The 23,320-nt window shown below is 45.8% G+C and overlaps 1 protein-coding gene across 1 annotated transcript in view; it reads right to left on the reverse strand.

Moving 5' to 3' along the window:
* Window positions 1–6,855: 6,855 nt before the first annotated feature.
* LOC121432574 overlaps window positions 6,856–23,320 on the reverse strand; it is a 50,496-nt gene continuing 34,031 nt past the window's right edge. The window contains exons 4-7 of the mRNA XM_041630609.1: window positions 21,685–21,794; window positions 7,375–7,495; window positions 7,212–7,274; window positions 6,856–7,123 (exon numbers count right to left, since the gene is read on the reverse strand). Coding sequence (XP_041486543.1) covers window positions 7,050–7,123; window positions 7,212–7,274; window positions 7,375–7,495; window positions 21,685–21,794 — 368 coding nt within the window. The 3' untranslated portion in view covers window positions 6,856–7,049. The remainder of the gene's footprint in view (window positions 7,124–7,211; window positions 7,275–7,374; window positions 7,496–21,684; window positions 21,795–23,320) is intronic.

The raw sequence follows: 23,320 nt of genomic DNA on the forward strand, positions 1-23,320 counted from the left end.
TTCCAGGACAAACAGGGCTACATAGTGAAACTCTGTCTTGAAACCTCACCCGAAAGAAAATGAAGAATGGTATAGATCAGCAGTTCACAGAGGCTGTGCATACGAGAATCTAATACTCTAAAGGCTGTATTCAGTTACGATCTAAATACTCCCTTTAGTGCCCATTAACATTCTAGTGATAGTCTTCATAGGAATAGAGAAATAATTCTTAAAATTCATATGGAAGCACAAAAGACCAAATTTCTAAAGCAGTCCTGAACAAAAACAAACAAATAACAAACAAAAAACAATGCGACACTGGGTCTCGCCACACCTGATTTCCAATCACACTATAGAGCCATAGGAAGGAAGGCAACTAGAGAACACACGCAGGTCTGTGGAAGAGTCGGTAGCAACAGCGGCTACAGTCCGGAACTCTATGTTGTTGTCTTGAGGTTTGCTAAGGGCAGTGTTTTAAGACGTTCTTGGCACAGAAAGATCAGTTTGTGTTCAGCTGTCTTCACCATCCCCCTGCCTTTGTCATTCAAGCAGTAACTTGGAAAGAAGCGTCCATTGGGAGGGCAAGGGGCTGCCAAGAGCAGGGACAACGAGACACCTCTGCAGCCTCTGCTTTCCCTTATCACCTAAAATCCTTTTAAACTTTATTAACCAAAAACAAAGCTTTAGGAATTGAAACAGCATAGTACTGGCATAAGAAAAGACATACCAACTAATGCAGAGAATTAGAAGGGGCACAAATAAATTCATATATATACGCTAAACAGGAAAATGCCGAGAATATACTATGGGGAAAGGACATTCTAATACATTTAAACTATTATTTATTCGTTAATTTATTTACTCTCAGTGTGGGAGGCATGTGTATGCGCATGCATAAGTATACATGAGGAAGTCAGATAACTTTGGAAACTTTTGAAAGTTGGTTCTTTTCTTCCACCGTGTGGGTCCCAGGAATTGAACTCAGGTAATGAAGCTTGGTTGCAAGCATCTTTGCCCACTGAGCCATCTTTAGCCCAGTACAGTCTCTTTAATTAATAAACAATTTTGGGATATGGGATATCCAATGTAAAAGTAGGAAATTGGATTTTTACTTTACACACACATACAATAATATATGTGTATGTTTATGTACAAAAATCTTGTGAAATATATATATATATATATGTAATTCAGAATGAATTTAAGGAAACCATAGAAACAATAGGTCTGAATTTAGGGAAATTCTGGAAGGAAATATACAGAGAAATTTCATGACTATTTTTAAATGATAAATTTTTTATGTGATCTGAAAACACAGCAAAGAAAACAATCAACAAAGAAACCTACAGATCTGGAGAAAGTATTTACAAATTATATATCTGATAACATGGCACAGCCTTGCATATATGGATCTATAAAAGTCAACAGATAGATGTAGGGATAGATGGAGGCGTCCATCTGCCAGAGGGGAGGGGAGGAATGGGGAGTCACTGAGCAGAGCCCTGAGCTCCACTTGACAAGAACACAGTTTTAACAAGATCCATTGGGCGTCATATCGTACAGCTGATATGAGGACAGCAGGTTCTAAATGTTCCCTCCATCACAAGGCCAAGTGTATGAGACGGTGGATAGCGTCACTTCCTCGCTATAGTCTTCATAGTAACCAAACATCACACTGGGACAGTCATACAGGTCAGCTTATGAGTTCTGGGTGGTGTGGGAGGTGCATAGCCCGCAGCTTTGTGCAGCCTAAGCAAGCATTCTCCTACTGCGGCACTGCTCCAGCTCCTGGGTTTCTGATATATGAACCTACTGTGTAGCCCAGGCTAGTCATGAATTTGCTCTGTAGGCCTGATGGGTATTGAACTTGCTATCCTCCTGCCTCAGCAGCCTGACTGCTGGGATTATGCCTAGGCACAAATAATTTTTAATTGAGAAACAATTTATTTTTTTATGTTCATATATTAAATATTTTTTAGCATTTATTTATTAAAGATTTCTGCCTCCTCCCCGCCACCACCTCCCATTTCCCTCCCCCTCCTCTGATCAAATCCCCCTCCCTCGTCAGCCCAAAGAGCAATCAGGGTTCCCTGCCCTGTGGGAAGTCCAAGGACCACCCACCTCCATCCAGGTCTAGTAAGGTGAGCATCCAAACTGCCTAGGCTCAAACGAAGCAAGTACGTGCAGTAGGATCAAAAACCCAGTGCCATTGTTCTTGAGTTCTCAGTAGTCCTCATTGTCTGCTATGTTCAGTGAGTCCGGTTTTATCCCATGCTTTTTCAGACCTGGGCCAGCTGGCCTTGGTGCATTCCCGATAGAACATCCTCATTGTCTCAGTGTGTGGGTGCACCCCTCCCGGTCCTGACTTCCTTGCTCGTGTTCTCTCTCCTTCTGCTCCTGATTTGGACCATGATATTTCAGTCTGGTGCTCCATTGTGGGTCTCTGTCTCTGTCTCCTCTCATCGCCTGATGAAGGTTAATATTCAGGAGAATGCTTATATGTTTTTCTTTGGGTTCACCTTCTTATTTAGCTTCTCTAGGATCACGAATTATAGGCTCAATGTCCTTTATTTATGGCTAGAAACCAAATATGAGTGAGTACATCCCATGTTCCTCTTTTTGGGTCTGGCTTACCTCACTCAGGATAGTGTTTTCTATTTCCGTCCATTTGTATGCAAAATTCAAGAAGTCCTTGTTTTTTACTGCTGAGTAGTACTCTAATGTGTATATATTCCATACTTTCTTCATCCATTCTTCCATTGAAGGGCATCTCAGTTGTTTCCAGGTTTATATCATCATGTAAATTTAATGAAATTATGTATGAAAAACTAGCCTTCATAATGAAAATGTACTCAGTGGACAAACATGCCCTCCTCAGAGCCCATCTTTTAAAATAAATTTTCTATCCAGGTTGTTAGCAGCTGTGAGATTTTGAGCATATGCATTTACGAGTTTGGGTTTCTTCTATGCAGTGAAACGTTAGTAACACCTTATGGGGTTATAATGATTAAATGATATCACGCTAGGTTTAGCCCATTTCTTACCCAAAGTCACATTAAAGATTTATTGTATGTGTGTGGGTCTTCTGTCTGCATGGATCTAAGTGTCATATACATGCAGTGCCTGAGGAAACCCGAAGAGGGCATTGGTTCCCCTGAAAGTGAAGACACAGACAAGTTTCCAGCTATCAGGTGGGCACCAGGAACCAAACCCTGGGTCCTCTGCAAGAGCAGAAACTGTGGAGCCATCTCCACAGCCCCAGAAAAAGTCACTTTGAAAGGAATATACAACAAGCATGGCACCCATTGACCTTTTTCACTCCAAGTAGCCTGAGTAGCACAAACATAGAGTCACCCAGGGATGGCCCTCTGCACGTGAGAAGTGCCCTCAACATTCACACTCTTCTCAGGGACTCACACTGGGCTGTCTCCTCACAGTTAGCTTCCTCCACACTCCAAAGGCGCTTTCCAATCTGCTCTTGAATCTTCTCTCATCTCCCTTCCTTCCTTCCTGGTTCCAAATCTGCCCTGCCCTCCCCACTCCTTAGCTCTCAGCTTCTTAAAATATATCACACGAGGCCCACAGGCATCTCTCAGCCCTTTCCATCTCCATCACCAAGGTGCAGACCATTAGCCCACTTTCAGCTGGGAGAGATCAAAGCCTGTGACTTCTCCCAGCTCTGTCTCCTTCCCCATGAACTTCATGTCTGTTCTAATGGAGAGAGGCAGTCCCTGTGATTATCTTCCTTGTTGGGACCAGCCAAAGAAAAGGAAGAAGCAAGGCTGTATACCCTGCTTCCTTTCAGTGAAGTCGGGAAGAGGAGAAGACTGGGATGTTAAAATGAAATTACAAGCCGGGCGGTGGTGGCACATGCCTTTAATCCCAGCACTTGGGAGGCAGAGGCAGGCGGACCTCTGTGAGTTCGAGACCAGCCTGGTTTGCAAGAGCTAGTTCCAGGGCAGGCTCCAAACCCACATAGAAACCCTGTCTGGAAAAACCAAAAAAAAAAAAAAAAATGAAATTACAAACAGCCTTTTCACATTTACAGCTTTGACACGCCCTCGGAGGCTCTTCTTTCTCAGGACATAACATGCTTTTTTGGATCTGAAGATACAGTAAAGGACATAAAAGGTGAAATTGCTTTTATATTTCGGGGTATTTTCTTGAAAGATGTGTTGGAGGGTTCTCGGCATATGTCAGCTAACATTCACTGAAACGCATAGAAAATCAGCCTAAGATTTCCTGTGTGTGAACAAAGAGATGCTGGTCTCTTGTAAAATTTAAGATACGGGTCACACCACTGAATTCTGGCAGCTCTTAAAGAAACAAAAAACACGGGATACACAGAACCTGAGACCCTGGAGGTAACTCTATCACTGAGTGTCAGCTTTTAGTGAAATAGTACCTGGAAGTATGTCTTCTGCTGTCATTGGCTGATGCCATTGGTTACTAAATACAATGCTGTATATTCCTTAGGTTGGGAAGACATAACCAGCGGGAAGGTTGACAGCCACATGCTGCCAGGTGACCACTTTTATCTGTTGGAACCTAACAACGAGAACTTCATCAAGAACTATATAACCAAGTGTTTGGAAGTGTCGTTACTTGCTTGCTTTTAGATGGGCCTTCAATATGCAAACCAATCACAAGCTGTCCTTCTAGCTCCTGAGATGGAGCACTTTAGTGTCCAGAGATTGGAAGGTGCACATTGATGGATTTCTTCATGGAGCATCTCTCTATCTTGGGAAATGGCTAATGCTAAGGGTCAGGAAGCTGAGGAGCTGCTGTAGCTGACAGCTGCAGAAGGAAGGGGCTGCTTTTCTTTGGGGGATGTGGCCAGTAGTCGGTTACTCCTGCTCCATGTGTACCCACTGGTTGGTTACTTATGCTCCCTGTGCTCCCACTGGTCAATTATTCATGCTCCGTGTGCACCCACTGGTCAGTTACTCATGCTCCCTGTGCACCCACTAGTCAATTACTCATGCTCCCTGTGCACCCACTGGTCGGTTACTCATGCTCCGTGTGCACCCACTGGTCAGTTACTCATGCTCCGTGTTCTCCCACTGGTGGATTACTCATGCTCCCTGGGAACCCACTGGTCAGTTACTCATGCTTCCTGTGCAACCACTGGTCGGTTACTCATGCTCCGTGTGCACCCACTGGTCAGTTATTCATGCTCCGTGTGCACCCACTGGTCAGTTACTCATGCTCCCTATGCACCCACTGGTCAATTACTCATGCTCCCTGGGCACCCACTGGTGGGTTACTCATGCTCCCTGGGAACCCACTGGTCGGTTACTCATGCTCTGGGTGCACCCACTGGTCGGTTACTCATGCTCCGTGTTCTCCCACTGGTCAATTACTCATGCTCCCTGTGCACCCACTGGTCGGTTACTCATGCTCCCTGTGCACCCACTGGTCGGTTACTCATGCTCCCTGTGCACCCACTGATCGGTTACTCATGCTCCGTGTTCTCCCACTGGTGGGTTACTCATGCTCCCTGGGAACCCACTGGTCGGTGACTCATGCTCCGTGTGCACCCCACTGGTCGGTTACTCATGCTCCGTGTGCTCCCTGGTGGCACAGCAGGCAGCTCGAATTGGACTCAGTGCGCTGTTTACAAAGAAAATGAGAAGAGCGGCACAGAATTGGGAGGGGTACACATTGAAGGACATCCGTGGGGGGCGGGTTGGAAAGGCCAGTGACGGGTGGATATGATCAAAACACATGTATGCATTTAGGCAAAGTTCAAAGGATAAATAAAAATATTGTTAGAGGAAGAAAACTTCTGCTAGTGTCCTTTATCCTTTAATTAAAATCTAATTTGATTGACTTTTATATAAAGTTTTATCAACAAAGTGTCTTCACTTCAGGTGGGGTTACACCTGAAGCCTCTTGCATTATTCTAGGGGCAAGAGTGATGGACAGAAGGTATTGATCATTTCTCCATCACCACACTGTGACTCAAGTTGTAATGTAGTCTATAGAATCTATAGAAATATACACTAGACCTACTGCATAAGAAAGAGCTTTTTAAGAAAATACAATACTAAACAATTACTGTCCATCGTGATAGGAAGACCTCGGGGTGCTTACAACCCAGCTGTCCTGTGTTCCTGCTGCCCCGGCAGTGATTGGCGGGCACTCAGAGCCCTTCCATGGGCAGCCAAACCACAGCCTGGTTAGGTCACTTGTCCATATCATATAGGAAGCCAGGAAGTGGCCAGGAGGCAAATCCACCCATCACTCCAGAGTGCCCACATTCATGGAGCCCGCAGTACACGGTGCAGCAAAGGAACTGAACTGTTCTGTTTCTCCAACCTACTCACCTTCTCCTTCAGTATTAGGCTTTCCAGTTTTGACACAGGGTCTCATGTAGTTAGGTTGTTCTTAACCCATGACTCTCCTGGTTCCACTTCCTGAAGCATCCAGAATAGTCTGCCTGCTATTCATTCTGAGCAAACTTTTCTTTTTGCCCAGTAGCACTAACTCATCGTATATGAACAGATTAAGTCAAGAAAACAAACACTGAGGCTGGGAGATGGTTCAGTCACTAAAGTGCTTGCCTTATAAACATGAGGACCTGAGTTCAAGCCCCAGATCGCCAATCATGATGGAACACATTGTAACCCCAGTCCTGGGGAGGCAGAGGGAAGAGGATATCTGGGGCAGTCAGTCGAGCATACTTGTTGAGCTCCAAGCAAGGAGAGACCCTGCCTCACAGGAAGCAAATAACATATCTTAGAATAACAGCCAAGGTGATTCTCTGGACTCCACATGCGCGCATACATGATGTGTAACACACACATATGAACACCCATACACAGACTTAAACGCAAAAAGGAAACAGATATTTATTTAAGTTTATATGCAGACTACAAAATGACTTTTTAAAGTCACCTTTCACAAGCAAGTAAAATTAGGTAATTATGTTGACATAGTCCAAAGTATTAGAATGCATGCTATTAGGAAAATACACAAGATTTATACAGTTGTCAATGCATTTCCCCCTACACACCATGTGGCTATTATGAAAGCTTTCAAAGGAGATCTGTCTCCCCTGTCAAGTTCTAAATTCCGTATTTCTCGATCAGCTCTCTTGCTTTAGAAATATAGGCACTCATGGCATCTTCCTTCGACAAACCTAGAGAGATAAAAACACGTTATCTAACTGACTTGTGTAAGTCGAGATTAAGAAGGGTTTTTTTTTATCTTATTTAAGAGTTAAAAACCTTTTTGGAGGCTCCATGCTTCCCACTTGGCCTTGCCCTTCATATCTAACATTACTGGACATGCTGTCAAGAGGAGGAGAGAGTTGCAATGTTACTTTTCACTGTACACTTCTACAGACACTCAAGCAAGCCCATCTATTTGTCTAAAACAAGCACCAGGTACCACCAATGTTGATATCTCCGAGGATGGACTGTTTGTACAGCCCGTAGAGTTCTTTGAGTTCTTCATCTTCCGGTCTTCTTTTCAGCTTCCTCACGTCTTGTGCGGCCTGCTCAAAATTAGCCTAAGACAAAAGACAACAAGAACACAAAACGTGCATATGTGGTGTGTATACACACCTGCAAGTAAGACATGCACATGAAATCTAATTGTTTTATTGTAAGTCTCATGCCAACTGTCTTCCAGTAAAGCTGTTTAGCTTACATTGGTTTGAGTGGCAAATGTGTCTTATCACGAGGAAAAATTTGTTTTGCAATATCTCCCTCTCCTCCCCTCTCTGCTCTCCTCCCTCCCTCTATAACAAATGCTGAAGAGCAATCACTTTAGAAAGAAAAAAGTTGGTTAGCAGTCATTGGTGTGAGCACAGAGCCGGACTATAGCTACCGGGAAACACATCTGGAGGAGCCTGCCTCAGAGGCTGGTGCTTGCAGTGACTCCTGGGAAAGGGTGCACAGGAATCCAGTGAGAAGACAAGAGCTGGCAAAGGCAGTCCTGACCATCCAGACAGAATTCACCAGGGTCGAACATAAAGGGTGGGCCGAATCACATCAGTTTGTTCCCCTGATCATCCACAATAAAGGGCAGACACAACTCTTTACCCTTGTCTGCTGACTGTTGGCAAGAACCTGATCACAGACCATTATTAGATCCTGGTGGGTGGATCAGAATATTACCACAGTGATATATCTTTATGTGTTGCCATTGGCAGTGAATTTCAAAGCATTCTGGGCAAAGGTAATGGCACACTCCTTATGTTCCCATGCCCAGGGAGCTGGACTCTGTGTGGCTGGCGTCTCTATTTTGGCTATGTGAGTGTCCCGCATTCTTATTGAATGTGTGTCGTTGTGATTCCTCTCACTTGCGAACAATGCCCCTCTTCTAGTCACGAGTGTGCTCCAATGCCCTCTTGTCCCCACCCTTCCTGTGGTTGTGATGATTCCCATAATGGGCACAGGACAGAATCTCAAAGAATGACCCTGTGGCCTCTGGATCCTTCCATTCAAAGCTCACCCCTCTGAAGACAGCCTCTGAAGGGGGCTCACAGTTTGCCTCCCTTCACTTTTGTAGAGAGTGAACTGAGCAGTCAGCTTACATATCAGCCTGGTAAATCCCTTTGAGCAAGTCTCCCTTGATGAAGGACTGCATGAGGAAGATAAATCCCTCAGTTATTTGAGTCACACAAGTGTGTGTGTGTGTGTGTGTGTGTGTGTGTGTGTGTGTGTGTTCTGGGTGTAAACATCACCACTCCCCTGCTGCCCCACCATTTTTTGTTGTGTCTTGGAATCAAACCTAGGGTCTCTGGCAAGCTTTTTACTATTGAGCTGCATCTACTGCCCAGAAAACACACAACACCCAGGCCACTGCCTTAGCGCCATCTTCGAGCAAGGAAACGTCTGAGTAAGGTGACAGTCCCGCCAGGTGTGGAAGCAACACCTGTAATCCTAGCAACAGAGAAGCTGAGGCAGTAGGATCAGGCAAAGGTTGAGGCTAGCCTGAGTTAAATAAAATAAACAAAAGGCCTATATTACAATTTACATATAAAATTGGGAGATTATAACTGAATTAGGAATTCCATCCGTGTTTTCACTTCTAGAACAATAGTGAATGCACCCTCACTGTCCCTTCAACTAGTGAGCCACTAACAGCTACCAGGAGGCACATAATGTCTATCTTCTTCCATTTCCATTTTGAAGAGAGAAGAGCTTTAAATATGCTAACCAGCTACTAGATGTTGGCTTTTCAGTATATTGTTTACTTTATTTACAATTTTGATTTTTGAAATAATTTTAGACCAAATACAATTCATAAAAATACCACATCTTTATTACCTGCCAGGTTTTCCTGGGTATCGTCTTTGTAACAAGTCCTTACTTCCCGTTCTCTCAGTGTGCAAATGAACTAACAGTATAGACTGGTGTGTGTGTGTGTGTGTGTGTGTGTGTGTGTGCATGTGTGTTAAGCCCAGGCTATCCCAGAACATCCAGGCTTAAAACATCCCACCCCCCTTCAGTTTTTCTAGTGGTGGCAAATGACTCCAGGGACCTCCCGCATACTAAGTGCCCTACCAATTGAACCACACAAGCCAAATCCCCTTTATTTCTTAAATGGACTTCCCACCTGCCTTCATCTTTCTTTTCTGCTCAAACTACTTTGTTTTGGTGTGTGTTTTGTTCTGAGACAGGGCCTCATTAGTACAGTGTAGCTTTGAAGCTGCTGTGTAGCGAAGCATGGATGTTGATTCCTGATCCTTCTGTCTCCAAGTCCTGAGTGCTGTGAGTAGAGGTGTGTACTACTACACCCGGCTTGAACTACCGCTCTCCCCCAGAACGTATTGTATTTATTGTTATATTATTACATTTGTAAGGATTTCAAATTGAAATAATAAGCATACGTTTTAACAAAAGTTCATCTGTAATACTTTATTCAAGTATAAACAATTGCAGTGGCTATAATTCAAGCATTCTTTGATCATACTGATGCTGATATCAAGTAAGCATGTGTTTTAAAACTAGAATCTTTGTTTCCTTCTTTTTTGTTTTTGTTTTTGATGACAGGATTACTGCATAACACTCTTGGCTCTCCTGGAACTCGATTTGTAGACCAGGATGGCCTTGAACTCACTGAGATCCACCTGCCTCTGCCTCCTGAGTGCTTGGATTAAAGGCACAGGCCACCAACACCTGTTTTGTGAGTGCGCATGCACAGGGACCATGGTGTGGATGTGCAGCTTAGGGAACAAAGACAACAGTCAGTTCTCTGTCAACTACATGGGTGCCAAGGGTTGAATTCACATAACCAAGTTTGCCAGAAGGCACCTGGCCCCACTCCTCTGCTCTGAGAGAAGACGATAACTGAGGTGTACAAACACACACACACACACAGAGAGAGAGGGGGGGGGGAGGGAGGGAGGGAGGGAGGGAGGGAGGGAGAAAGAGAGGGAGGAGGGAGAGAGGGGGGAGGGAGGGAGGGAGGGAGGGAGGGAGGGAGGGAGAGAGGGAGGGAGAATTAACATGTCACAGTCTAAGAGGGAGATGCAAACCACAATGTCTCTGGGGAATGTCATTCAGCCGTGATATCATCCTGCCTGAAGAAATAGTTAAAGAAGTTGGCTATACTCATGATAGAATATGGTAAGCATTAACAATGTGCATCTTAGAAGGTGACATAGTGAGGAAGTGTTCCTAAGGTAACCGCTACATAAGCAAATCGTGAATGTATAATGCTCACATACCTATAATCACACAAATGGAAAAAAGACCTAAGAAAGCAACCTACCATGTGGCTGTCTACTAGGGGAAGGCTCTCCTGGTTTTTAATTTATTCATCTGTATTCTCTCCACTTCTGTCAATAAAACGGTAGGTTATACTTCATAGAGGAACTAGCCATGCCAAGGCCATGCCAGCCACCAAACCCTTGCCTATGAGAACCTCTGGAGGTCCCAAGAGCAAGGGGACTTGAGACCCCTGTGGATGTCACCTGCTTGCCCGAGTTGTTGAGAGAGAGGTGAAGGAGGGAAGCTTGTCAATTTTTCAGGTCTGTGTAACTTAAACCATCCCTGGAGCCCAGAGGGGTTGCTATGGAGAACCTGGGTCCTTGTCAACAGATGGCGCAGTGCAGTCTAAGGTGAAATAACAAGACACTTAGGCAGGTGTGGGGAGTGACTGCAGGGTCACAGCTGGGCGCCCCTGAGCGCTCCACTTGCCTCTGCCCTGCCCCAGAGCCGTCATGCCTCCTCTCGCTCCATCAGAGCACTCCTTGGAGAGTTGTTCCTGCAAAGCCTTCCCAGATCTGGCTTACCTGCAGGGACATAGTGATGAGGTAAAGTAGGCTGTGGCTCTCCAGCTCTGGGTCCCAGTCCCCAGGGTTTGGCCACTTGCTTAGAGAGAAGAGCTCCTCCTCCAGCCTCTCCTATAGGTTGTGCTCTCGGCATGGGAGACTCTAACTGGTCACAGAAGCTGAGGGGCGGAGCCGGACGACGGCTTGTACCAGCCCAGTCTCTCAGAGGAGGGGCCTAGGCTGCCTCTACTAGGAAAAAGTTGCTAGATTATTATCTCTCTGCTCCTGGCTCACACTTCAATTTTTTTCTTTTTCCTCAAGAGGTTGTTTGCAGGAAGCTAAGAGAGGTCTCCCCAGGCTTTGGAACTCACCTGGGAGTCCTGAGATCTTTCCTCTGTGAGTCTAGAAATCTGGACGGTGAGTGAGTGGCCTTTTCATCAAGAAAGTACAAGCTAGATTGAGTGGCAGGGGTCAGAGCAGGGCAGGGGTATGGCAGTTGGTGCGCAGTTTGCCACTTTCAGAGCTGATTGGCACTGCCGGCTGGCAAGTCCTCCGTGGTCTGTTGAACAATGAGCATGAGGCTTTGGTAAACAGAAACCATAACATCTGCACTGTGTAAGCTAAATACTCGGTGGTCTTTCTGTAGTGTGGGTTGCACCCAGGATACGGTGACTACACTTGAGCACAGGGCTCTGAGGATCCCAACAGAGGGATTTTCAAATCTTTCTGGATAGGACAAGGTAAGATTGCAGCAGCAGTGGTTTGCCCCGTGTGCGGTCCTGTAAACTGTCTTAGTGTGCTTGTTCCTCCCACCCTTCGCCATTATGCTTTTGACACACCATCCCTGAAATAAATGCTTAGGGTGCAGAGCAGAGTCTTACATTAACGATGCTGTTCATTTTCTTCTTGATCCTGATGAAGAAACTGTCTTCTGCTGGGTCTTGAGGTGGTTAATTCCCAGTTTCCAGATACACTGCCATACTGATTTCCAGAGGGGTTGCACAAGTTTGAACTCTGGCCTGCAGTGGAGGAGTGCTCCCCTTACTCCACATACGCTCCCCAACATAAGCTGTGGCCACTGTTTTGATCCTAGACATTCTGAGAGGTGTGAATTGCCATCTATTGTCATTGCCATTTGCTCTATCATGATGCCTAAGGAATTTGAAATTATTCCTTAACTGTCTTTCAGCCATTTGAGATTCTTCTGTTAAGAACACTCTATTTAGATGTGTACCTTATTTTTAATTGGATTATTTGGTATATCGATGTCTAGTTTTTTTGAGTTCTTTATATATTTTGGCGATCAACCCTCTATCAGATGTGCAGTTGATGAAGATCTTTTCCCATTCTCTAGGTTGCCGTTTTGTCTTAAAGACCTTGTCTTTTGCCTTACAGTTGCTTCTCAGCTTCAGGATGTCCAATTTACTAATTATTGCTCTCAGTGTCTGTGCTACTGGTGTTATATTTAGGAACTGGTCTCCTGTGCCAAGGCATTCAAGGCAGAGAGGTTTCAGGACAGTTTACTCTTGTCTCTGTTGTGTGGTTTTTAAAGATCAATCATTGCTATGCACACCTACAATGAGAAAGATCAAACAGGGCAGAAGGAAATACAAAGGTACAGTTAGAAGGGACAAAGAGCACCAGAAATGTAGTGTTGGAGCCTTGCTTGGTGCTGAAGAGATAAATTAGAAGGAAGTAAAGGGAGGCATACCCACAGGGCAAGGCCCCAGCCAGCTAATCCTGCAACGGTGGGAAGAAAATACCTCAAGGAATGACTCTTCCCTAAAGAAGATTCAAGAAGGGTCCAGGTTCCAGGTTTCACGCTAAGCGGCCAGCAACGCTTGGCTACTTTGGTCATGTGGTTCTGGTGATAGAGTCACGAAGGGAACCTGAGTAAGGGGTAGTGGGATCATCCTCTGTGCTTAAGGAAAGCTGCTGAGACCAGGCATAAGTCGGGGGTGTCCCTGCATGGAGGCCTAGAGAGGACAATACATGAGCTATAAAGGTGAAGCCTAGAATCCTTGGAGAGCCTAGGATGTTGGAGATGCCAGAGTTGTGGATCTCTGCCAAGGAAAGCTGCTGACAGGAGTGGACACAGCCCAAGAGAAGGAGTGTGCTGCAGTCAACTAAGCTGAGAGGACTGGAGAGCAGAAGAGCCCTTTGATATCAGACATGGACATGCAGAGTCTGGGCTTTGCCCTGCTGGGGTTTGCTTTTGCTTTGTTCCAGCCTTTCCTCACAACACCCTCTTTTCTCCTTTAGGAATGGAAATATGTTTTCTGTGGCATTGTATGTTGAAACCGGCAATTTGAGTTTTACTTGTATATTGCGTTACACTTAAGAGATTGACTTGAGTCTCAGAAGAGATTTTGGACTTTGAAATAGTGTTAAGACTGTGAAAGACTATGGGGACTTTTGAACTTTGACTACGTGAATTTTGCTTTATGATCGCTGCAAGCCTATGGAGGGCCAGAGAATGGACTGTGGTGGGTGGACTAAACCCCCATAGGCTCATATATTTGAGTGCTTGGTCTGTAGTTGGTAGAACTTTTGAAGGAATTAGGAGGCAGGGCCATTTGAAGGAGGTATGTCACTGGAGGAGACAAGGAGGTCTGAAGCCCACAGAACATGGACAAGCCTCTGTCTGGGCATAGGAGAGGAAGAGAAACTGGACAAGACTCCATTTCTGATGGAGTGTGCAGATGGAACTGGAAACAGACACAAAAGGCTGTGGAGGATGCAGCCCATCCAGGCTGGAGGACAGGGAGTGATTGTTTGGTAGGCTCTTCCTAGCGCCCCTCTCCCACACCCAGGAGCCCTTTGTGACAGGGAGACAGGAGCTCTGTGATGTGGACCTGACCCAGCTGCCAACTCCCAGAGAGAACTCTCAGAGTTCAGTTGCCTGAGAGCAACAGGGCGATTCAGATGGAGAATTTTCTCTCTCTACTGGAAAGCGTTGAAACTTCATGGCTGACCCCCAGCTCCACCACTTGGGCAATGGACATGATTCTTGCCTTTGTGTGTGGGCTGGGGCTCTTCTGCCTTTTATTACCCCTCCTCCCCCTTGACTCACCCTCACCTACACCAGCAGAAAACACCACCCCACAGAAGGTAAGTTTGCCTTAGGTCCAACCCAAGGAAGAATAGTTCCTTCTCTCCAGGCTTCACTTTCTGAATCAAATAGGGAGGTGGAGAGAGGGCATCTCAGCCAAGAGCCGGACCTTATCCTCTTGAGACCTGGCAGGTAGGGGAGAGGAAGAGTGGGCTCCAAGATGTCTGCTCTCAGACCATCCATACCTGGAGGAGGCCCTGTGACTTGATGGTCGGGGGGGGGGGGGCGTTCTTGGGTTGGATAGGGATCTCAGAGAAAGGAAAGGTTCTGAGCCATGGTTTCTATGTCCCCTTCTAACATCCAAGCTTATAGGGTTGATCGAGCTGATATGAAGGGGGCCATGACCTCCAGGACATCAGGAAGTGACTGCTGGTACTTTAGAGCTGAGCCTCTGGTCCCTGAGCAGAACAACACTGACATCCATGTGGCTCTCACAGAGACGGTCCCCATTTGAGTTTTCCAAGAGAAAAAGAACACATATTTGCCCACAGAATGGAGCCGCAGGTTCTCTCTCTCTCTCTCTCTCTCTCTCTCTCTCTCTCTCTCTGTCTCTCCTCTCTCTCTCAGGTGTTGAGGAAGGAGCACAGAAAAGTCAGGAAGAAAATCAGGACTGTGAAAGGTAGGCTACTTTCTTCCCCTGGCGAGGTGACTTCAGCCCCCCATCCTACTATAACACTAATGAGTTGCAGGACCCTCGAGGAGACAGCTCCTGGGAAGGAACCCAGAGTTGAAGACATTTCCCAGGTCCTGTGCTTGGAATGAAGCTATGGACCGCCAGACTGGGTACTGCCTGGGGAGGGATGGTGTGGCAGGAAGTGGTGCCATGGGATGAAGTGGGGCCATGCTGCCTGGATTTGGAGGTAAATTGGTGGTTTGCCCCTTCTGAGAGACAATTTCCTCTCTCAGAGCTCTGGTCCTTCCCTGCCCTCCACAGGGAGACAATGACGCCTACGGAGGTCATTAGAAGTGGAGGCTCCTGGTTCATGGCATTGTCCTTCCCAACATGTGCCCAGCTCTCCATGCATTTGGGCACCCAGCCTTGCTCATGGATAACAGAGCTCCTGTTTAACTTTCATTTCTCCGGAAAGGACAGTTCATTCAGCCTCGGGTAAGATACCCAGTCCCTCCTATACCCACCAATAACCCAGTCTCCAACTCCAGCTTACAGAGGCAGCAGGAAGAAACCTAAGGAGGACAAGGTCCTGGGTTCACATCTGCACAGGTGAGCCATCTACAGTTCTGTCTGGCTCACTCCTACTGTCTCTATGTGATCACCACTGACCAGGGCATACAGTTATCCTGGGAATAGGAACTCTCTGAATGGGTGGGAAATGAGTACAGCCCTGGAGGTTAAGATAACAAGGTCTCCTAAGACCAGAGTGTTGAACAATGGTTCTGATGGGCTGCGAGGGTCCTTCCCTATTCATCTAGCCCCACCTCCTGGCCCCATGAGCTCCTGCTTGCAATCATCTCTCCTGCCTCTTACAGCATGCCAGAGAGGCTTATCAATTCCATCAGCATTTGCCAGCATTTAGGACAAGATGCCTCAGGTGAAGCCTTCAAACCCGATGCTGTCAAAGCCCACCTGCCACCTAGGCAGCCCACAGGGAAGTCTGTGGCCACCATGTCATCCCTAGAGACTTCCTCTGCTCCTTGCAACGAACACCTGTTGCTCAAGGATTCTAAACTATTGTCTCCTGTCCTGATGAATTCCTCACCGATTGAGTCACAGACTTCTGAGTGGACCTCTTGGCCACCAGAGACCTTGACAACCGAGGGCGGCATTCACCACCACAACAATGGGCACCTTCCTACCCATCTCAACCTCTGGATCCTATGGCTTATCCTCCACCCATGCCAGATCTCAGAATGGCAGTGACCTCACAGAGCTCACAAACTCGGCCAGGTTTGCCTTCTCCCATGCCAGGCACCCCAGGCATTAACCTCTCAAGGAGGCCTACCTTGACCACCCCAGGCCTTAACCATTTAAGCAGGCCCACCTCAACCACCGAAGGCCTTAACCATTTAAGCAGGCCCACCTCAACCACCCCAGGCCTTAACCATTTAAGCAGGCCTACCTCAACCACTGCAGGCCTTGATTTCTTAAGCAGGCCTACCTCAACCACCCCAGGCCTTAACCATTTAAGCAGGCCTACCTCAACCACTGCAGGCCTTGATTTCTTAAGCAGGCCTACCTCAACCACCCCAGGCCTTAACCATTTAAGCAGGCCCACCTCAACCACCCCAGGCCTTGATTTCTTAAGCAGGCCTACCTCAACCACCCCAGGCCTTGATTTCTTAAGCAGGCCTACCTCAACCATCCCAGGCCTTGACCATTTAAGCAGGCCTACCTCAACCACCCCAGGCCTTAACCATTTAAGCAGGCCTACCTCAACTACCTCAAGACTTGATCACTTAAGAAGACCTACCTCAACCACCTCAGGCCTTGAACACTCAAGAACGCCTACCTCAACCACCTCAGGCCTTGAACACTCAAGGAGGCCTACCCCAGGCCCTTTCAGGTACCAGGTAACTTCCAGAACCTTGTGCAGCTCAACCTCCTCACCGGATGAGTCCTTGCAAAAGGATCTTTCTCTCACCATCCACAAGGCCTCGTTCTGGACAGGCCCCACAGACAGCCAGATAGAGCCTGGGGAACCCTCTTTCATCAGCCCTGTTATACAAGAGATGCTTGAAGTACAAATACGCAAAAGAGTCCAACTAAAACTTTGCAAGGAAAAAGGAAAAGGAAGATCAGACCTTTCCTATGGCTGTATGGGCAGTATGCTGCATGTCTGCAGCAGCAAGGAAGCCAATATCACCTCACGGCTCTTCTCGAGCAAAGACAACAATTCTGAGCAGCTGTCGGGTCACCAGAAGGTCATAGCTAATGACTTAAAGGACAAATATATGCAGCTTTACTGGGGTCTCCCCTGGCTCCACAGTGAGTCCCTAGTGGCTGCTGTCAACATGGCAGGGTCCCCACTAGATCCCCCCTCCATCTTGTTTAATGGACTCTCTACTTACAGCCCGTTACACGGTAACACTAAAGGCCTTCCACAGCTCTGTTCTCCAAAGCCCTTGCTTCAACACTTGGTCAAATCCGATCCTTTGACTCTAAATTTTTCTTAGTCCCGAACACCATCAGAGACTAGAATCCAAGCCGAGGCCCATGACCCATCCTCTCTCTCAAAGCTGTCGTGCAATTCAGCTCCACTAGGAAAGATGGGGCTTCTCGTCTTATGCCTCCGAGAGCCCAATTTATTGTCTCACCTAGTGATCGACACCTAGAGCGCTACCTTTTGAAGAAACACCAAGAAATCTGGAGTGATTTGCCAGTATTGGTTAAAAAAAATCACAGGAAGCATTTAATCAACAGACTTCCAACAGTTGGGGCTTGCAACAGTCAGGGGTCTGTTGTCCATCTCCAGGGGGATTACATTATCCCCAAGCTACTGGAGCAGACAGAAGAAGATTTCAAAAAGAGACTCATACAACACCAAGGTCCATGGCCCCCCAAAGTTCAGCTATCTCTTGGCCTGGGTCAGGCAGAAGTTAATCATAGGACTTCATGTCCCTCAGCACAGGCAAATGAAAGTGGTTAGTATCTACAGACTGTCTCATTTAAAGGTCAAAAGATGTTACAACCATGGAGGACCCCACACAAGGATCTTCCAACCCCTCTGGGAAGAGCTCTGGAAAAAGATCTGCACAGGCCCCCAGAAGGTTCCCTGGGCAAAATTCTTGAGGCCTTCTCTGAGACAAAAGGGGAATCTTGACACATGAGATGCCAAACAAGTGACCTGCAAAGTGGGACCAGGAAAGAAACAGCTAGGAGGCACCATGAGAAACAACGCAAATCCTAACAGAAAGCAGACCAGTGACACTGAGTTGTCAGGCAGAGTCTGTTATGACAAATGTGTAGACCATGCACTCATTGGTCCCATCTGAAATCTCCAAGCCAAATCTGGAAACTTCAAACAAACCATCCTTCAATGGAGCAATCACTAAAAAGAACTCTACTAATGGGCCTTCCTTCCTAGATCTGGGCACCCAGAAGGTGCTAGATGCACATATTACAAGACACCTGGTGAGGCACAGATGGAGCCTGCCCCTCAGAGGCCTCAAGACGATACATATTTTGAAGATGAAGAAGGACACAACTTTACCCTTTCCACAGTCCTCCATTGAGTCTCTGTCTTGGGACTCTACAGACAACTCTATCATGCAACTGGCCAGTAACCTGGGAGAACCCATCCAGTAATCCCCATAATGAGACATGAAGACAAAAGCTTTCTCTGTGGAATCTCAGTCCACACAGAACTGTCCTGCCCTCCAGACAGCACTCCTGAGAGATTCTCCACCTAGTAACATTTCTGGGCCCTCTGAAGCCCCTACAACTGCCCTCGGGTACAATGTGACTTCGGTGTCCACTCGAGAGAGCCTCATGGGTAGAGCGTGGCACAAAGATACACTTGTTAGATTTTGGGAAGAATACCCAGAGCCTAATCAGGCCGAATCCGGAAGAATGAGGGCTAGACTTTAAGACATTATGACAACGAGGTCTCAGTTCAAGAGATCAGTGGGGCTTCTCAGTCCTCAAGGAACAGGGGTACCAGGAAGCTGGAGGAGACAGAGGAGGAAGAATCTTGTGAGTGGACAATCCCCATGGACACTGCGAAGATGGCTGATTTTCAAATCAATCAGTTTCTGGAGGCAAGTGGAAATCTACCTAAAACCTTTCCCAGGATGCAGAGGACTTGAGCCTGAGCACACCTCACTGCTCAGTGGCTGCCGTCATCCTGCAGGATTGTGCCACTGGCGAGTTATGCCAACACTGGAACCAGGAGGTTGTGATTTGCTGCAGAGATCCTGGCTTCAAGGGCCGTCCAGTGCAAACTCAAGACTGAGCCCGCTACAATCAAGCCAACCTTCCATTACAGGTCCCCTTTTCTTAGGAAGCGATAGCAATGTCCTCAAGTATTACAAATACAGGAGTCACACGCATAGACATAGATATGTCACAAATATCCAAAAAGATAAATACAGAAGTCCTCCCAGGCAGGATATACAACTTAAAGGGATGAAGCCTGACTAAGCATACACATCAAATAATGTTAAGTTTTGGGATAGAATGAAGACAGTTTTACTATCAATTTTAAACCCAAAATATAAAGTGTCAGACAACTCCAAAGAAAAATGCAAGGGTGTACCATCGATGACCCATAGCCAGAGATTCAAAAAAACATTAGCACAGTTTGTCATGCAAAGCTCAAGATTCAGAGTCAACCTTAACCTGATGGAGGGATGCCCTACGGTAACAAGCAGGCCCTGGCATCCAGAGACCATGTCTACCTAGCCAGCTCCTATTAGGACAGAGCCCATGTTGCACATGTTCCAGGGATCCCTGTCTACTGTCCGAGGCATGGACATTGCATTAAAGTATGATCTACAAAGAAGTCTATCCCCAAATTAAACTTTTAGACATTACTTCCTCTAAGTATGTTTTATTGTGAGGTTATATCTGCTTGCTAAGCCACAAAGAAATGTCTGCATGTGGTCACCTTAGAGTATTGCATCAGGAGAGGACATGGCTCCACAAAGGGGGTCAGAACCACCCTCAAGATCCATCACTGTTATTAGAGTCATTTATACTGTAAATATGGAAATAAAGGGCTTTAGGATTTGTGTGTGTGTGTGTGTGTGTGTGTGTGTGCACATGCATGCCCGCGTGTGAATGTGTGTTTGTGTGTATGCAGGGAGGAGTCAAAATGAACCCTAGAAGACATAAACAAGAAGTCTTTAGGAGTAGGGCACGTGAAGAGTCAACCAGGTAAGACCCTACCCTAAGGTTCAGCTTCCATCCCAACCGCCACATGCCTTGACTACTGAAGCTGGTCCACCTCAATCTCTACAAGCCTTGATGACACAAGTAGGCCTGCCTCAGGCCTTTCCAGGTACCAGGTAGCTGCCAAAACCTGGTGCCACCCCAAATCCTCACATGGTCAGTCCTAGCAAGAGAAACTTTCCCTCAGCATCCAAGAAGCCTTGCTGAGGGACAGGCTCCACATACAGGCAGATGGAGGCTGGGAACTCTCTTTTATCAACCCTGATATCCAGGAGATGCTGGAAGTTCAGATTAGGAATAGCGTTCCTACTGAAAGTTTGGAAGTGGAAATGAAAAGAGAGATCTGACTGTGCCTTAAGCTGCATGGACCATATCCTCTAGTAGTGAAGCCGGAAGCAGGTCAGCACCACCTCATGCTCCGTTTGCAGATGAAACTGCAAATCAGAGCAGTTTTCAAGTTCTTGAAAGTTCCCTTACCAGGTTTTAGACAACAATTTACAGCAGAAATGGTCCAGTTTTTCTGGGACTTCTACTTTCTCTCCAATGAGTCCCCCGTGGTTACTGTCAACACGGCAGCATCCCCACTAGATCACCTCCCCATCTAATCCAACAGACGATCTATTACACCCCTAAACAAGTGAGGACTATCATAACTCCACAGCTCTTTCTCAGAATTCCTTGTTTCATCAATTGTCAAATCCAAACATTTGACTCAGAATCAGTCCTGGTCCTTATTGCTACCAGTGGCTTAATCCAAATCCAGGCACATGATCCATCCTCTCTCCCAAAGCTACAGCACCAATCAGCTCCAACAGTACTTTCAGGAGTGAACCCCCATTGTTCTGCTGGCTGCAGATATCCTGTCCGGCCACCATAACAAAAGTTCTCAAATGTGGACTCAGATTCTAGGCATATTTCCATAGTACTAGGAATAAAATAGGGCTTCCCAGATGTTTAAGCAAGCAGTCTATACAGAATTATATTTTGTAATGACTCTAACTAACCATTTTTAAATCACAAGTGAGGAAGAAGGCAGGAGGGGACTCAGATCAAACAAGCTAACAGCTAACTGTCATAATAATTGAGCTGTCCAGCCGGGTGGTGGTGGCGCATGCCTTTAATCCCAGCACTCAGGAGGCAGAGGCAGGTGGATCTCTGTGAGTTCGAGGCCAGCCTGGTCTAGAAGAGCTAGTTCCAGGACAGGAACCAAAAAGCTACGGAGAGACCCTATCTCAAAAAAATCAAAAATAAATAAATAAATAAATAAATGAGCTGTCCAAATGGTGCTTCTCTGAGGATATGGGCTTATGGGTTCTTCCATTTCTTTCCTTCTTCTGTCAGAGACAATGCAACAAGAAGTTATTACCCTACGAGTTTGGGAACTAAACATATAATGTCCTTACTTAGCCAACAAAGACTCACAATGCATTGCAGTTTTTAATGCATCATGTTAGAAATTCATGGCAGATACCTAAGACAAAGAAGCCTTCACATAGGAAGAGTTTTATGACTCACAGTTGCTGGGATTTGTAGTCCATGGTTCCCCGGCCCCATAGTTTTGGGCCTGCAGTAGAAGATATGCAAAGTTGCACATGATGGACTAGCACAGTTTAATTCAACGCTTCCTGGAAGCAGAGAAAAATGGAAACATTGAAGAAGGACACCAAACAATCTAGCTTTGAGATTGACCTAAGACATAACCATAAAAGACATTGGCACCTCAGGAGTTTTCTCTCAGCTTTCAATAATGCCCCTAACTTATGACAGCTTTAGTGGATTAGTCTCGTGATCGTGTCAGAGCTGTCACTGTTCAATCACCTCTCTGTGATGAGATCCACCCGCTAGGACCAAGCGTTCAATACAAGACCTTTTCAGAAACTCTTCATATCCAACATGTAGTATATGTTAACAACTAAAAAGAGCTTCCTGAGTTTTCAGGTCTGTGATACACACATAACATTTACTATACAATCCTAAAGACCTGTGTTCAAACCCCAGAACATCCAAATAAAGCTACATACAGCTGCACTCACCTATGATGTTATGGCTCCTAAGGCCAAATAGGAGATAGGCACAGGAGATTTCAACACTCCTCTCTCACCAATGGACAGGTCAACCAGACAGAAACTTAACAGAGAAATAAGAGAACTAACAGATGTAATGAATCAAATGGACTTTACAGACTTCTGTAGAAAATTTCCCCACCCCCCCCCAAACAGAAAAGAATATACCTTTTTCTCAGCATCTCATGCAACCTTCTCAAAAATTGATCACATATTCGAAAACAAAGCAAACATCCACAGATACAAAAACAATTGTAGTAACCACCTGTGTACTAACAGATCACCATGGAATAAAGTTAGAATTCAACAACAATTCAACCCCCCCAGAAAGTCTACAAACTCATGGAAACTGAACAGTCAACTACTGAACCACTCTTAGGTCAAGGAAGAAATAAAGAAAGAAATTACAGTCTTCTTTGAATTCAATGAAAATAAAGACACAACATACCCAAACCTATGGGACACTATGAAAGCAGTGTTTAGAGGAAAGTAAGCACTAAGTGCCCACATAAAGAAAATGGAGAAAGCACACATTAGAGACTTAATAGCACACCTGAAAGCTCTAGGAAAAAAAAGCAGACTCACACAGGAGGAGAAGATTGGACATACTCAAACTGAGGGCTGATATCAACTAAATGGAAACAGAAAACAATTCAAAGAATCAATGAGAAATGGCTCCAGAGGTTAAGAGTACTGAATGTTCTTCCGAAGGTTCTGAGTTCAATTCACAGCAACCACATGGTGGCTCATAACCACTTGTAATGAGATATGGTGCACTTTTCTGGCCTGCAGGTGTGGAGGATGAACACTGAGTACATAATAAATAAATAAATCTTTAAAAAAAAAGAATCAATGAAACAAAGATCTGGTTCTTTGAGAAAATCAACAAGATTGACAATCCCTATGCAAACTAATCAAATGGCAGAGAGAGAACACACAGATTAACAAGATCAGAAATGCAAAGGAGGACATAACAACAGACACTGAGGAAATTCAGAAAATCACTAGGACTAACTACAAAATATGCCACAAAATTGGAAAATGTAAAAGAAAAGGGCATGTTTTAGATAAGAACCATATACCAAAAT

This window comes from Microtus oregoni, unplaced genomic scaffold, assembly GCF_018167655.1.
Source record: "Microtus oregoni isolate MIOR12 unplaced genomic scaffold, Mior012 000035F_ref0000213, whole genome shotgun sequence".
NCBI lineage: Eukaryota > Metazoa > Chordata > Mammalia > Rodentia > Cricetidae > Microtus > Microtus oregoni.